Here is a 17,970-nt window from a genome sequence, read left to right as displayed (position 1 = left end):
ATTCACAAAGGAGATTTACATGATTGGTTTAAACTATTGGTTTAAACTACTGGTTTGAACTCAACAGTATACTAAAGCAAGTGCATATGATTATCAATCAGTTAATGAACTGGAGGCTAAATTTGTATACTTTTATTGCAGATTAAGCAATGGTTTATAAAAAAATACCTCCTTCCGTCCTGTATCATCTAACAAACTCCTTTTCCCAATGAATATTTATTTATGCTAATTAATACATTAAATGTGAAAACGTGCATATACAGTATATGAAAGCAAAGTGTATCTTTTGTGAGTTCTTTACAAACGGACTAATTTGACTTTTTTGGGGAAGTGGATTATGAATATGGTCTTAAAATCTCTGGATTTCCAATATTCTGGTGTATTGGGTTATTTGGAAATTTTCATTGCGATGCATTATATTTGAACTTATAGAGGCACACTATAATGGTCTGGTGAATAAGTCACCACACTGAATAACAAGGTACGGGGTTCGAATCCCTGCCACATCACTTGCACGACATTAATCTACATTTGCCACATTCCACCCAGGTGAGGTAAATGGGTGCCTGGCAGGATTAGTCCTTGAAATACACTATGCACTGGTAACGGTTGCCAGAGGTATAGCTGGGACAATGATTTCCAAGCTCTATGGAGGTACACAGGATGTCATAATGTGATATATGCGCTATAAAGGAAGAGAATATCATTGGTTTTTTTTAATTTTGTGATACTTCAACCATGTCAGATAATTTGCTGATTATTATTCACTCCTAACAAAGTTTTCTATGACATCGCAATTTTGTTTTTTTTAGTTCAAACTTTAAATCCATGAATAATTTGAGATCTTGCTTCCTACACCCGCTGATTCTGATGAAGGTTTTTAACAAACACTGAGTAACTGGCTTGTAAATGATGAACACTGATATTTCATTTGAGATATCTTTCCTTTTGAATTAATTTTTTGGAGGGAGAAAACTTTTTTATCTGGACAGTTTTGCCTGGCAGCTTTCCGATAGTTCAAATACCACCCCTTCTATTACTTAAACGCAACTGCAATTGGAAGAACAATAGTAGTTTTAAAAGTTTTTCTGTTGTTGACCAGTGCCAAATATGAGAGAGAAAATTGTTGGCCTACATCTACATGCATACATTGAATTTAATCCGTATTTCCTATTTTATGCCTTCCTGTCATATTAACACATGTGGTTGTCTGTGTTTTCATTGAAACTCCTTCTTTTCTACGATATGTTGAGTTTATTCATTCGTCTTTGTGATCTAACAATTTATGTCCAATAGCCCCTTTGAGTCAGCTTAGACGGTTCTTGCATGATCCTTTTTCTAATATATTTTAACAAATGTATTGACATTTACGAAGTAATATAACTATGAACACATTGGTAATATTAAGGTTCACATTGTCATGTATATGTGGAAATGGAATGAAATGCATCTTCTGGTACATGTCGTGGTACAAGTTGTGATTGAACAAATAAAAGTGAGGACATTTCTTGATATTAGGTTAAAAAAGATTAAGAAACTTTGAATTTGTGGTCGATGAAATTGCTGCTAACACTCATCTGCAATTATATGCAAGGATATGCTGCCAAGAGAGAAAAGTGTGATAATTTTGTGGAAATATATGATTTAAAAAAAAGTGCAACATATCAAATGATACAGAAATGAATGAAAACAAATCTGCTGCAAATGCGACACCTATGGATGTTCCGCAGTAATTGTTTGTCTTCACCTCAGCTGTGCCGGGCCAGCTGGTTATGTATTCACCATACACATAGCCTGGAGTTCCTGGTATTGTGCATATAGTTAATGCATGGTCAGCTTGCCCTGAACAGCCTAACATGTTATGGGAATATCATAAAGTACCATCGCTGTTCTGGTCACTTCAAGTGATCGCTCATTTTGCAGTGAAATGTCTAATGGTCTTTCTTTGCGTCAACATGTACAGTAATGACCACAAACCAGTTTGTCATCAATCATTGGTATAATGAGTAAGCTTGAAAATATTTTTCTAATATGGACCACCTCTTGAAAATAAAATAAAGCTCTTTGCCTGCATATGCAATTTAAAAAGTGCTCATAAAAAGAAAGCACCGGTGGTGAGGGCGGGGGTGAAGGAGAAAATTGAAAACTGTCAATGTATGATAAAGTGTTTGAAAAATTTATTCATATTTATGGCATATGATTTTTTTCATTTTGTTATTCTGGGTTACATCATGCATTTTTACAAAGGTGTGGCAAATGATGTCCTTTCCATTGCAAGTGTTTAAGTTGTGTCAACTTGTTTCATCTGAGTACACTGTCTTTTATTTGGTTAACCGTCTTTCTTTCTGTTTTATAAAGTATAAAGTAATTGTCAATTCTAATTTTGTTGAAGTGTTTCTAGAATCTTTCTCACCTTTGTTATAGAAGAAAAACCGAAGTTTTGACTGCCTAGGTTTGTTTCATACTCATGTTTGTATGAGTAAAGTTTTTGCAAATCTGTAAAGGATTTTTCTCACATTAATAAATTTATAAAGAAACAAGAAAGAAGGATGTTGCTTCATACTCTGTATTCTCTTTATCTCCTCTCCAGCCCTCAACCCAGCCACCTCCATCTTGGCCACAAGAGGGCGGTAATGCCCCGCAACAACATCAGCAACATCAGCCACAGCAGCAACAACATCAGCCACAGCAGCAGCCACAACATCAGCAGCAGCAACAACATCAGCAACAACAACATCAACAGCAACAGCAGCAACCACCACAGCAGCAGCAACATCAGCAGCCACAACAACATCAGCAACAACCCGCTGAACCCCCAGGAGTTCCCATGTTCTACAACCCTCAGCAGTTTGCCACTCCTGGAGCAGCAGCCGCGGCGCCCACTGGGTTTGGTGTCGGGGCCGGAACCGAGGGTCCGGGGGCGAAGAGGGGGTATGGACAGCCCAGACAGTACCCCAAGCCGAGGTGATGAAAGGTGATGATGACGACAATAATGATTGTTATGGTGATGGTGATGATGATGATGATGATGATTGTTATGGTGATGATGATGAAGAAGGTGTTGACAATTTTGCCAGTGCTAACACTTTGCATTAAACCAGTATCGTGTACTTGCGGATAGAACCAGGACAGAACCAGGACAGAACCAGGACAGCTCACCTTTTAATTATTACACTATAGAACCAGAATACTGTAAAGCCCCACCGCACTAGCTTGGCCGGGAGGGATTAGACCTCCCTGCATGGTCACTGACAGGTGGTTATCTCATCAAATCAGCTCTCAATTAATAGAAGAAAAAGGGGACCATGGGGTACCAATGGTCACCGATTAGGCATTGTTTGCTATATAGAGGGCGCAAGTAGCTATAAGTAGTGCAGTGGGGCTTTAATAGATGTATATCTGTGAGTGTTGTACAGTCAAGCTGAGGTAATCATCACGAACCCAGTGATGAAAAAGATGAAAATGCCTGCTTCGCGAATTTACATTTTACGTATGGCATTTCTTTAGGATAGGCGGCATAGCCCTTTGACGATTACACGTAGAAGAAGAAGAATTAGTGACAGTCTGATAGCACAAATGCATCATCAGAAAAAATGTACATTTGCGTTTGTTGAATCAAACACATTTTCCTTCTGATTTTGGTCATTCAATTGATGTACAGGTATATGTAAAAATAAACAGTCATCTCCGTACTGTACATATGTGCACAACCCATCATATACATATATGACTTCAGTGCCTCTCTGTACACTTTGAAAGATACATGTATTAGCAATGAAATGCCAATAATCTGTGTTGTTCATATTGTATATTGAAAGATACATGTAGAGAAAGAGTAATGTAATAAACTACATTATACTTTACTGTATAGGCATTGCAACCAAAAAGAAAATACAAAACATTTCAAACCATTAGACAGAATTGAAGCTATTTTTAGGACAACAGAATGTCAAAAAAGTGTTATAATTGCACTGGTCCTCATGATGGTTCTTAAACTGTGCAACAGCAAATGGGGAGGTGAGGTAAAAAGCATACTAACCAATTCTTTATGTTTAAGACTGATAGGTAGATTGATAGTTTATTGGTAAACACTCCCTAAGCGCATAGTGTAGTAATTAATTGTAAATTAGTACTAATTATTTAAAGAGCTGTAACTTATGAGTGAAGGTTGGAATATACTATAAGCATAAAGTTAACGTCATGGACACACACTGCTGTACAGATATATTTTTATGTCCACACATATGATTGAAATAGTTTATTCAGCTTAGTCGCTTCTACTTGTGTATTTGAAGCTGTGTAAAAGAGATAGAGAGAGATGATAGTGATGAATTCATACGAGCATAATTTTAAGAGATATTGTATATTTAATTTGTTATATTTTGTGCTGCTCAGTTATACATACATGTAGTTCTCACAAATAGTCACATACAATAGCATTTGTGAATAAGTGTGTCACACTTCAAATATTCTTTGAAGCTGTACTTCAAGACAATTGATTTAACAGCAGCTTATTTTTGCAATGGAAATGGGATGTATGAAGCCATTCAGTGATAGACGCTGACTGTGTCCACATATCTATTCAACACTGTATGATTTGAAGGAATAGATACATGTATGTCCGACATCTCAAAAGGAAAAAGGAAATTACTTGTGCATTGTATGGCATTGTTCATTGTTTTTCAACATGTTCATTACAAAGCGTCACCATTGTTATTTTGAATGATTGCAGACTTTATCTATCAGAAAATAGTGGAATAGATCTTAGATACTGATTGTAGCATGAAAGAAATAAAGAAAGAAAAATTATGTGCAATTTATTGATGTAGATACTTATTTTATCTGGCATTCAAATTATCTGCCATGCTGGTGTAATGAATTAACAATAGTTTAAGAGTATTTGTGTTTTTTGTTCATATAATAGTTTGTTATTATTTTGGGATGTCACAGTATTCTGTGTTATTAATCGTCAAAGATTCTATAATTTGTTTTAGAGGCGGTCCCCTATTGTTCAGGATTTAATTTTAAGAGACTTGTATTTGAATAAGTTTTGTTTGTAGATGGTTCACATTCCAAGAAAAGTTTGCCTGCAGAGAGCTGGAAGGGTGCTAGATCTTATAGTTTCCCAAGAGTTAACTCCCTTCTACCTCTAAATAGACATGTTATGATAAATATTAGGATCGTTTAGCATTTATTAATCTCCTTTCATGTACAAGCTCAAACCTGTTTGTAAATCGATAATTGTCCATTACAATAATACCTCTGATGTGAAGCTTGATTTTCAACCTCATACACAAAGATTTATATCAAATTGAAGTTCCAGGCAATCAAATATAACAGACTTTAGCCAATCAGAACCAACCCTTTATCAACTGATGGCACAAATCTTGATCCTGATTGGTCAATGTACATGCAAGGAATGCTGTAAATGCATTCAAAATCATATTTCATGTAGCAGGGTACTCTTCTGCTAGGTGATTTTCGCTAGTCGAATTTTACAAAGACGGAAGTAAAAGGTAGAAATTAGCTGACATGTTTACTTGTTATTCTATAATGGATCTAGATGCTTTTCAGTTTTGAATAGTTGATAGCATTTTCAAATTTTGAGTTATGGTCATGATTTTGTAAATGTAAATTCAACTTGGTGTCTTTATTTGGATCATAATGTTTTCCTGCTTGAATCCTATTTCCAATACTAGTGGTGCTTATAAGGAGAAGATATCTTAACATAATTCAGATGTAGGTGTGTGTGGAATGCATAATATACCTAAGATAGAAGTGATCAAGCAATGTTCGCTTTAAAAGTTTAGTAGAGAAGACAAAGTGTATTCTTTGAATGTTTTTTTGTGTGTTCCTAAATATAAATTGTAAAAGGGGAAATATTGTATCATTGACTTGAAGGTACAATATATAACATTTTGGACATTGCCAGGTGGCTAAGCTGGCTATGACAACTTATTAATCTTTGAAAAGTCATCAAAAGATTATATTAAAAAAAGGACACAAGACATGTCATAGTATTGGTGTGTTAGTTGTAACACCACATGTAAATAAATGTACACAAAAGCAGAACTTACTAGCTCTATATTGGTAAAGCAATATTCTTATCCATGTATTTATCCACAAAATTTCCTTTACTGTAGTATGTCCTATTCATTCATGTCTTGTTGTCAACTAACTACATAAACTGCATTTCTTCTTTGTTGATGTTTATTTTCCTATTAGTTTAATCATATTTTGAATAGCATGTCAGATGGTGACCTTTGACATTGGGTAGTGATTGAACCACTCATGTATAAATGGAATGAAATGATATAGAATGATTCAATCATTGTGATTATATTTCATTATTAAATGTCAGGCACATTATTGTGATTGCCCCACAGGCTCATGAAATGGGGCAGATATAAAAAGAAGAATATGAAATGTATGAAATGTCTTTTTTGCCCGCTTCATTTTGCATGGTGTTTCGTAGTAATGAAGAACTGTGTTTGTGAAGTGGGATGTGGGGGTCAATTCGTCCATGTTGCCCCAACAAGCAAAGAAAGAAGAAAGGTTGTTAATAATTTCACAGACTTGCCATCAGAAATGGCTAATATTTGGTGGTTATACCCCCCCCCCCCCCCCAAGTCAGCATCCAGATCAGCTTTAAATCTTGATCAGAGAGAGAAAGATCCGTCTGTCATCTATTGGTGTTTGTGTTGTATGTGTGGGTAGGGGAGGGGGGTAAATAGAGAGATGGGGCGGAGAGGAGTGGGGCACAAAGAGAGGGAAAGAACAGAGAGAAGGGGAATGGGCTTTAAATTGATGGATAAATGACAAGTCACAGTTTAAAAAAAAAACAAGATTACAAGATCAGCTTTAATACATGTATTCGTACTGTTTTCAACTTGTTAATTAAGACTTTCAGTTGTGCCAAAATACACGTAGTAGGGCCTACCAAGCTTAACCATTTCTAAGATAATTCTGTTCTATCGCCCTCTCACGTCACATGCAAGTCTCACAACCCTAGATTGATTAAAGAGAAACTAGTAGATGTAGATTTGCTTTAGAGGTTTAGAAAGAGAGAGAGACGGACAGACAAAATAGACGACGGATACAAAGAAACAAAAGGGGAAGCGATATACCCCCATAATGACAAAATATAATAACTAGAAAAGCGAGAGGAATTTATAAAAAAAAGTTGGGGTACATGGTAGGGCAGAGCCTCACAGAGAGAGAGAGGTGGGTGGGGTAGAAAGAGAGAGAGAGAGAGAGCAATGATGAGAAGGCGGAAAGACAAGCTGAAGAAATAATCGGGAAAAATCGAAAGGGCAATAAAGACCCAGAGACGAAAATTTGGGAGAAAGCGAATGTAGGAACGCGTAGGATGACTGATGGACTATCTAATCTTACAATCAAGAGTTAAATTGAGCCAATGGGAGAGAATTATGTGGGGGGGGGGGGGAGAGTGACAATTTTCTACCTGACCGAAAGAATCACGCCAAACCTACTCCACACCGGCTCCCAACCGGCCGATTTCTGATCATAGTATAGGGGGGCAATGCACATTTTTTGTTTGGTCTGGTGTCGGTCTCGTATCAGTCTTGCTGGTGTGACTGAGGTATCAAAATGGCCATTCCACCTGTCAAATGGCGCGAATAAACACCACAATACGCGCGCTTAATATCAAACCAAATAGCCTATTAACCAAAGTTTGCTTTTCGTTTACCATGATATTACGGTGATTTAAGTTACCCCAATGCATTGAGGATGTAATTTCGACGCGACAAACTGCCGAGTATGGGTAGTTCCTGTCATTAATGATGGTTATTGGATGATGATAATGAGCTGAAATGACCGTATTTCACTGGTATTTTATGAAACCCGTATTGGCGATTAAACAGAAACAACAGAAGGAAGATAATAAAACGTACAGGCATTAGTGCATCTTTTATAATCCATGATACAATGCTCATAGCTGAACAAAAGTAATCCAACAAAACAACAGCAACAAACAAACAAACACCTTTATAAACATGATAGTTTTGGATGCATACAGATAAGTGCATACAATTTTATTGACATGTTATGTGTCTGAAGTTTCTATATCATTCTGTATACACTATAATTATATAAACTTAAATGATACAAATAATGCAATGCTTTATAATATATTCGTTTTTATAGATATACTGTCAAACAATACTAACTATTTGCACTGCATTTATGTATTACTTTCTAACATTCCCTTTCGGCTTATGTGTAATAGTCTGCATGACGTATGTGTCAGTGACCACATTATTACTCTAAAGCTCCTAATAGCTCTACATAGATACCCTTGTTTATGAATACTTACAACTGACAAATGGAAAAAAACTCCAACCGCCAATTACTTAACTACCATCATTTATCTTGCTTGATGCCTCCAAATATTTTCTACTTCTTGACTGGTATGAAAGGGTGTTTAGAGAAAAAAATGTGTAACTGAAGCCTAACTAAATACCGGGTAATTACATAGAATGGGAGCTCAGTGTGTCAGGGCAAATTACACCAGTTAGACTATTCAATGATGAAAACTTGTCTTTTTCTTATATAGTCAAGATGCTTGTGATTAACTTGGCAAGGCCATGAAGGGAGGTTCTTGAACCATTTGTATGTATTCAGTGTTATAACATATTCGACTTTAATGTTCTTGTTTAACATAATTTGAGAAAATAGTGATTTTTTTTTCGCCTTTCCATTTCTTCATATTTAATTCATTTTTTCTTTCTGTTTCACCTTTCGTCAAAGGTACTATGTCCCATTTGCAGGCCAAAAAAAATGAAAAGGTTAAATTCCAATAGCATTTGAAAGATAATACTAATTTAGAACTTCCCTAAAAAAGGGGGAGCTTGAAAATGTCTTTAAGTGGGAAAATAACGACTATTAGTTGTCGGATCGACTTAAGAGCTATAGAGCCAGTAAGTAATAGTCTGATTTTCAGACTATTGTACCGATTGGTCTTACGTTTTATGCTGCGCAAAGATTCAATCAGTTTAATCTTGGCCATTACAAGAAGTGGGTTATTGATGTTAACAAAATGCTCACGTACCCAATAACAGCTCATTTTATGTATGTTATTACCAAAGAAGAAAAAAAGCCAGTCAGTCACTCAATAGTGTCTTACAAGTATTGCAAGTAAACGGGTTTCCTTGCATAATTTGAATATTAGGACACTGCTAACATTTAAATTTCACAGATAGGACATACATGACATATTCATAATTCCTGCAAAGTTCTACAGAATTTGATGTTGGCTGCAAAAGGGACATAGTATCTTTAAATCATTGCTATAACGGTCTGTTGATTTTACATCTCTATTCGTTCCAATATCTTTACTTATTATCTGCTTTTCTTTTCCTATCTTTGAATCTTTATAATCTGCCCTTCTTTTAGCTATAGCAAAGTTAATATATTTTTAAAAATCTTTTTCGTCTTGATCAACTTCAACCCTATTTTTCTGCTTCCAATTTTTTCTTCTTCTTTTTCTTCTTCTCCTCCTCCTCTTTCTTCGTCCCCTCCCTCTCTTCCCCTTCTCTTTTCACTCCTTATTTTTTTCCATCTCCACCCCTCCTTTTTTACCGTTATTTTTGTTGCTCTGCTTCTTTTATTTTTCTTATTCATCATCATCTTCATGTTCTTCTCCTTCTTGTTCTTCTTCTGCTCTAACATCCACTAGCTAGTAGAACTTTAATGAGTCTGATAAGATTTAAGTTCTTCATATCACCTGTGTCCATGTAATTATTGGTTTCAACATGGACAGTTTTACACCGGACTCAAGAACAATGAATAAAAACATTCGATTTTGGCTTGAATATGAAATCCAATTAGAACATTCAATTTAAAAAAAATTGTAATCAATGACAGTGTGAATGACCTTTTTATGCAGTCAGTGATTATCATCTTGCCTTAAAGTTTGTTTGTTTAGATAGATAGATAGATAGATAGTTTATTGGTTTCCACAATATCTCATTTTACAAAGAGTAACAACATATTGAAAATGATTATTTTATACATGTACATACAATACCGGTACACACTATTCAGAATATTGTCCATTAAGTTTAACTTAAGAGATAAAGTGGCGGAGCCTATGGAAAAGCTGAGCTTGTTGTGGATAGGCTCCTTAAACTAAAAATGACATAATTAACTAAAGTAAAGTTTATAAAATACAAATACACGCTAAAAGAGGGAAAGGGGGATTACAGGGATACATGAACCGATACTCACAATTAACTACAAAAGACAAGGAAAATGGAAGGGAATATATCTGCAGCTTATTGAAACAATATTACAATATTGTTTGTTCTCGATATGAGTATATAATAAACATAGTTGGTATGGTCATAACGTTAGTTACTCATATATATAAATAGCCTGTTATTGTAAAGGATGAGTCTACACTGTGAAAAGGATTATGATTTTTTCTTCAAATTGACATGACAATGATTGTGAATATGCTAAGGATGGGGCATATTTTAAGTTATTCATAAAAACCTACAAGAGCGTTGCGTATTTCTCCTAAATAGTTATTGCATTATTTTTATACGTGTTTTTTCAACACGCGTACAGTCTATCTACACGTTATATTGACACGAACGTTTTGAATTAGGATGGGGGTTGAGGTTGGAAGGGGGTGGGGTACTATGGTTTACCAACCGGGCCTTCTTTTTCATCCTTATGAACGGATTGTAGTCAGGATAGAGACACGGACTCACTGATTGCTCACTTTTGTTTCACCAATGAAATACTAGGTGGGCTCTTTAAAACTTCTTGGACTCCCGAAGAAAAGCAGCTTTTACGCCTTCACGGCTTCCTTCCCCTATAACTCAGGCTCAGCGTTCTAACAAGGTGAAAAGAAAGCGATTGACAATACAAAGAAGAAAACACCAACATAATGCCCCCTATCCTTCCGAACTATTTCATTGGACGTCTATGTCACCGGTCACGCATGTGACACTTACACCAGCTTATGGTTTGGAAGAAACAATCGTGTCATTATAGCCATACAGTAGGTAACGGTTTACTTGACAAATCTTGTAGCCCAATCAGTAAGCAATTGTCTCCCCTTGTTGACTCTGTGTATTTATATCGATTCCATCTTTAAACGCAAACCACAAAACCGTTTTTTTCTTGTAATTTAAATGTTTTAATTCTCACGAGTGTTATGGAGTACTATAAGTCTTAGTATATTCCCAACGAAGGGGGTAGGTAAGACAAAGTAGTGTAGCATGGGTCCATATCCTATTGTTTGGGCACTCATTTTATGTACAGTATTAGGGGAAGCGTACCCGCTTTATAAATTGTGAGGGAGCAAGCCGAACAAATAGGGTGATCCCAGACTTGACGAATTGGTATGTTTTGTTTATATTTTGTCCACACTTTTTTCCTTCATGTTATAGGACTTCACATTTTGCACCATTTAATACTGAACTTTTTTATTTTATTTGCGGCCTTTATTTTTAAGTTTCGTAGTAATCATTTAAGGGGGTGGTGGTGGTTGTAAAGACGAGTACTTATTTTGTTTTGCTTCGTGCACTTAAAGTATTTTCAAAGAAACCTATATACTTTCGAAGAGTGTTTAAAAGCAATAGGCCACCATCTCCCAGAGTTAATTGTCACAAAATCTGTAAAACCAACACAGAGATGTTTACACATATTTTAAAAGATCAAGGATCCCCCATCAGTCCCAAGGACATACCTTTATCTTCCGCCTTTTCTGTGTTTTTGTTTACCACCTTTCTTTTTTTCTCTGATCACCACTTACAAGCTCTTTACTAATCGCTCCTAGGACAGGAAAGTAGGAAAGTTATAAGGAACATATTTTCTTAAAAGACTAGTCAACAAAAGGAAATGTACTCCTTTGGATTATAAGGTGATAAGACAGATTAAAAATAGACAGTATCTATAATCCAGGGAGGTAAAGGGAAGATAAAAAGGTTCTAGAACAGATTGATACTGTAATGGACCAGGTTCGAAGAGCTAAGTACAACGAATGTCAGTTATTTGCAGAACTATTATATTTTGTGTGATAAGATGCCAATTGGCGATGCTAAGATGTAAGATTAAGGGTTGTATTTGCATTTGACAAGTTTGGTAGTTACTTGAGATATTATTCTATTTTTGTGTTCATCTATCACAGAGGAAATTCAATAAGACGGAGGCACTAAACATAACGAAAGCTTTTCACGTTTGCCGTTGGATTATATCTCCCCCCCCCCCAAAAAAAAAAAAAGCATCAAATAGCACTAACCATGATAACTATCTGTTTTTTATGATATTGTCCGATGTAATTCTCTTATGAAACTTTGCTCGTAAAATTCTTCAAATTGCTGTTTGTATTTAACTGTTCAAAATAGGGGGCGGGGTGCTTTCAAAGGGAGGGAACATACATACGCGTACACTAAATAACACTAAATGGGGGGGGGGGGCAGGATTTAAATCAGCTACCTGTCCGTACACATGACGTGTTGGTATACAAGATTTATAAGAGATAATCATGTATATGCTGTATATTTCCAGCATCATTTTAAATGGTCCTCGATCTAACATTAATCTAAGAACGAATTATGAATGCTCGATATTGCTAACCAAAATGTACTGATTTAAGCATCATTCTAAATACAATCAAACTTTATTGCATGCTATGTACTTTTCATGTTACATTAATGTGTTACAAACTACTCCGGCCCGAATAACGACGTCAGAATGTTAAGGCTTTTAGAATCACAGAGATAGATTTTGTCAACAATACTGAGAAGCTAAGAGATCTGATTAATGAGATCACTCTAGAGAAAAAGCTGCAGTAAACACATTCTCGGGAATGTAGATGAATTTAAATAGTTTCGGAAAATTAACTAAATATCGTGATTAATTACTACTGTTGCAAATATCTAGGTCGTCTCTAACCAAAGAAATGCTGTTCACAATCAAGGAAGGATAAATGATTTTCAAATATGAAGAAGTACCTCTTTCAGTGTGATACAAACAAGATGTATTGGCATTGAGTATGGGACCAGCCTGAAAGTGCGCTGATTATGTTGGTGGTGAAATCGTTAAAGAGATTTGTGATTAATGCTCCCTGTAAATTGGCAACCGCTTAGATATGGCTCTGTAACTTAAATTAATGTTATACAAATTTGAAGAAATGTAGCTGATTTATAAGCAATGTAAGGTCGCAGTTGGGAAAGGCATTGCAAACCAAACAACAAGATCAATACGCAACAAAAGAAGGAAAATACTAACAACACCAGTAGCAACAGAAAAAAAAACTAAAAACAAGAGGAACAATCTATAACGCTGGGCTTTAAATGGGAATGAGACATGACAACAAATAAATTAGCTAATATTTGAAAGGGAAAAGGGCAGTTGAATTTGAGCCCACAAGAGAGAAAGTCATTAAAGTAAAATGGTAAAATGATAAAGAAAAGGAGATAGGAAAGGAATAGAAGGTTAGAAAAGAGCCCCCAAATAGACAGGCAATAATTGCCTGGTTTTCAAGAAAATAAATAAGCATTTAGGGAATTGTTCAACTGAATACCAAAAGGAACACCTCCTCCTGTTTATACATGGGTGTATATCATATGTATGAAAAGGGGAAATTTGCAACTTTGCACGTGTAATGAATGACCATTAAAACGAAAGTTTTAAATGACAATTTTAAATCACAGGTCGTTTACCATTCTACATCCCATCAAATTATTCATTAAAGGTCTTCAAGTCGAACAGTAGTTACTCTCAATCACATAATTGGTACATAATAACCTCCAAATTGTAACTAACATACCATGCTTCGTGACACATTTTGTATTCTTTATTTGACTATCTGCGAGGTCAGATGTAAGTGCTTTTCTTTCCGCCTTTTTCATGTTTTTTTTATCAGTGACATTACGAAACCGTTCGTTAGACTGTTGCATTCATTGATGGAAAGTGTCATTAATAATGTCCTGCTTTGTGACGGGTTTCTTTTGAACGTTTACATGAATGTTTGTGATTAAACATGAGAAAGGGGAAGTAATTTCAGAGGTGGGAAATGTACATAAAAAGGATTCTGATTTCTTATTCACACGAGATAATATGTATTATAATATCGACCGAAAGAATTCCTATAACATCTAACCAGAGACATGTTAAAAATTTGACATATACTTTACTATTTGATTACAAATTAAGGACCAGTTTTTCAATGTGATTTGATATAATGTGCTAACTAGTCCGGCAGGAGGAGGGGAGGAGGAAGAGGAGGAGAAGAGGGAGAAGAAGAACAACAACAACAACAAGAAGGAGAACAAGAACAAGAAAGAAGTAGAAAAAAAAGAGGAGGAGGAAAAGGAAAAAGAGGAGAAGAAGAACGAAGAGGTGAAGACGAGGGGGTGGGGAAGAGGACAAGGTGCAGGTACAGGAGGGAGGGCGGATGAGGAATTTAAAAAAAATAGAATGAGGAATGAGATGATGACGGGGGGGGGGGGTGGGTACGTGGAATGCTGCCGATTCCCATGAAAACTCTGACACAGCAGATCATGTTCCAGATCCGAACGCGAGTGACCCCAATCTAGATGTTTACATAAAATATGATTTCATGTTGATTCCGAGGAGGCGGAAGAGTAATAAATGGATGTGATTGATCCCACTTTTGCACATGTTTCCACGGGCAAGTGCCGGTACCACTTCACATAAAGTGATTAACCTTCCCTACACTGCGATGGTGTTAATCTGAAAATGTGAAGCTATGTATGATATTTCTGTTTTGTTTTCTATTCTTTTGTTTTGTTTTGTTCATCGTTTGCCTTTGTCTTGTCGTACTTCGTTTTTTAATTTTTTTTTTTATCGTATGTTTATTTGTTGGCGTTTATTTTATTCACTACTGTAGTGAATAAAATAAAGTAAACAAAATCACTTTGAACGTAAAATTATATTTAATGTTGATTTCATGTTATTCATTGAAGGGGATAATGTTATTTAGGCGTATTGAAGTTGACGTATGTCTGTTATCAATTTCATACCCATTGACCCCTTATAAACTGCTCATTGACACATACGATCACTCCTTGAATATATACGAACAAAGTATTAGCAAATTGGACGTTGTTTTCAACTGAGTGCGGCCGTCAAAATAACTTTGGAATTGAAATCGAAATCAATTCAAGAGAACCACAGTTTATTTAGAAGGGAAAAGGTGGGTGACACGAAATGCCACATAATGAGTATAGGTAGGTATGATGGGATGGGGTCCAAAGGGCGCCGTTTAGACGGAAATTAAATTTCAAATGTAAAAGGGGCCTCATCCTCATCTCCATCAGCCAATGTGATGATATCGATACTGACATGAACAAATCGGCAAGAGGAAACGAAGTGTTTAGAATTATCACGATGCCCCCAGGCGGGACAATGCTCATTTTGATGGATAGAAGATGATGGAAGGAAAAGGAATTATGAATATGGTTGGAAATTAGATAGATGGATTAATGGATAGAATAGGAAAGAGATAGAAAGATAGATAGATACATTGGGGAAATAGGGGAAGTGAAAGTAAAACAGAATGGATAAGAAGGGTATGGAGGGAACTGAGACTGATAGAAAAAATGGAAAGGAAAGGGTAAGAGAGCGAGAGAGAGAGAGAGAGAGAGAGAGAGAGAGAGAGAGAAGGAAAGACAAAGACAAAAAATAAACAATCATTCTATTATGAGATAGTTGTATTGTCGAAGTGCGAGAATATCGAAATAGGGCTGTACAAACAACAAACCAATAAGAAAATTGAGGTAACATAACATTTTTCACATTCAACCTGAATTCTTGATATTCAGTTTCGATTCCAAACAAACATCACATATTCAATTTGATAGAAAAAACATTGAAAGCATTTTTTCTCACATTGTTCCAATCAGATGGATTATGAAGTGATAAAATCATTTATTAGAAGCAAATTACTAAGACTGTGGTTTTACTGATAGCATCCCCGAGAGATTCGCGTTTGAACATTGTATATTCATTTTGAATAAAATTAATGAAGAAAATGTCTGCAGATATTGCGAAATTACCACGAAATAAAAACAATGTAAAATTATCAATAGAACATCTGACTGCTATGTATACGAGTGAATTTGAAGAGAGAGAGAGGGAGAGAATTTTAAAAAAAAACGAAGAGAGAGAGAGCGAGAGATGTGTTATGACATTAAATAAGGGATGCAAAAGCAAGCGTTGATAACCACGGAAAAGGGAACAACACTCGTTGAAGAACACTACGTACAATACAATGATTAGAATTACATTTACAAATGTAAGCAAGAATTTGAATTCATTTTGCGATAAAACAAGAGAAAGAAAATTGTATGACAAATCTAAAGAGTTATTCTCTCTGATAATAGATTCCACAAGAAGAAATCTTATATTTCTCAGCTGTTTGGAAAAATATCTGGAACTGTCACGAGTGTAGGTCACTGTATTTCGGATAAGAACCAGTATTAAGTATAATAAGGTTGTCACGTATTTTCTCAAGAGAACAGAACATGTATAGAAACAATTCTATTTGAAAATTTTATAGAACTTGTCTCAAATATTCATCAACCAAGAATGTTTTTCTTTCCTTTTTTCTTCTTTTTATGGGTGTACGTTGTCTAAAAATAAACCAACAATATGTTGAGAATATATTAGAAAACAGGGAAAGGGAAATAATTGTGAATGTACTAATCAAACAGATGGGGAATATGGAGAAAGGTATAGAAAAGGAAGAAAGTGGAGTATTGTCGGGGGGGGAGATGTGGATAATAAGAAGTTAAAACAAATCAGAATTACACAAATGTGAACACAGATCAAGCTAAATTCAGGGACAATGTTAAAATCCTTCAGAGAAAGTATCTAAAAAACGGCATCCCTCGTTTAATTTTTTTAATTGTTTTCATCGACAATTCAGTTTAAAGAGTAACCGTATCGATATGACTCTGAGCAACAATCTGTCGTATATAGATGTAGCACTTTTGAAATAAACGTCTGATTTCAATAACAAAATATCTTTAAATTCTGTGAATTTAACTTTATGGAAATCAGATGAAAGCGGTTCAATGATTTGAAGTTGACACTGTTAAGAACGCTCATTCATTGCTGTCATGACAACTGTTTTTGAAAGATCTCAGACAGTTCTAAAGAAAACTATAGCCTTGGAGGGTCTTTTAATAAGTCACAACTCTCAGCGGAGCTTTAACCTCATGGGATGAAAGGAAATTGTGATATAAAAAAACAACTATTTGTCGAAGTTGATTATTTGTGTGGCGGGATGATGTTTCTAAGAAACCCGCAATTCAATTGCGTATAACGGCGTAAAATACTATATGCATATATTGTGTGATTTTGAAGTTGTCATCCATGGTTGAGTGGTTCATTCACTTGACTCTTAATCCAAGGGTTGAGGGTTCAAATCCCAGCCCGCCACCAACGTCCTAGGCAAGACATTAATCCACACTTGTCACTCTCCACCCAGGTGTAAACTGGTACCTGGCAATTTCTGGGGTAAAAATAATCGTAGGACCATCAGCGTCGATGCTGATGAGGCTTCTCTGGGTAAACAAAATCAATCTTAAAATTGTCATTAAATTGTCTAAGAATGTTCGTATATAGGTCTTATTAAATCTTTTCCATCATACCTTCATAGCTTGTGGCCTCCCAAGCTCCGTCTCTTCATTTCCGATCTGTCGAAGATGATAGGTGAATTAGAAAATCGGGTATCTTTAAAGCTATCCTCAAAATAGTTATTACTGCATTTATACGAGATTCATATTAGCTAAAATTCTAGATTGGAACACATGTACCAGGTCATTCAGTTTTTTGATAGCTCGAGTTTTAAGAATAAATAAAGGAGCCTGTGCTCAAAATGTTGTGTGGACTGCATGAAATTTAGATATACTTAAGATTTCTATTTGTTTTCATTTGTTAAAGCACCCCTAAAGTGTTATCTTA

General features: G+C 35.6%; 1 protein-coding gene across 6 annotated transcripts in view; it reads left to right on the top strand.

Moving 5' to 3' along the window:
• The window catches only part of LOC100888527 (protein transport protein Sec16A), a 43,377-nt gene extending 36,947 nt beyond the window's left edge, over nt 1-6,430 (top strand). For 5 of the 6 annotated variants that reach the window (XM_030998062.1, XM_030998061.1, XM_030998064.1 and 2 more), the window contains one exon: nt 2,591-6,430. In XM_030998062.1, coding sequence (XP_030853922.1) covers nt 2,591-2,968 — 378 coding nt within the window. In that variant the 3' untranslated portion in view covers nt 2,969-6,430. The remainder of the gene's footprint in view (nt 1-2,590) is intronic. The other variant, XM_030998060.1, reaches the window with a different exon arrangement.
• Nucleotides 6,431-17,970: the final 11,540 nt, after the last annotated feature.

This window comes from Strongylocentrotus purpuratus, unplaced genomic scaffold (genome assembly GCF_000002235.5).
Source record: "Strongylocentrotus purpuratus isolate Spur 01 unplaced genomic scaffold, Spur_5.0 spur5_scaffold_4, whole genome shotgun sequence".
NCBI lineage: Eukaryota > Metazoa > Echinodermata > Echinoidea > Camarodonta > Strongylocentrotidae > Strongylocentrotus > Strongylocentrotus purpuratus.
The sequence above is the reverse complement of the archived record's forward strand: the minus strand, read 5'-3'. Positions and strand labels throughout refer to the sequence as shown.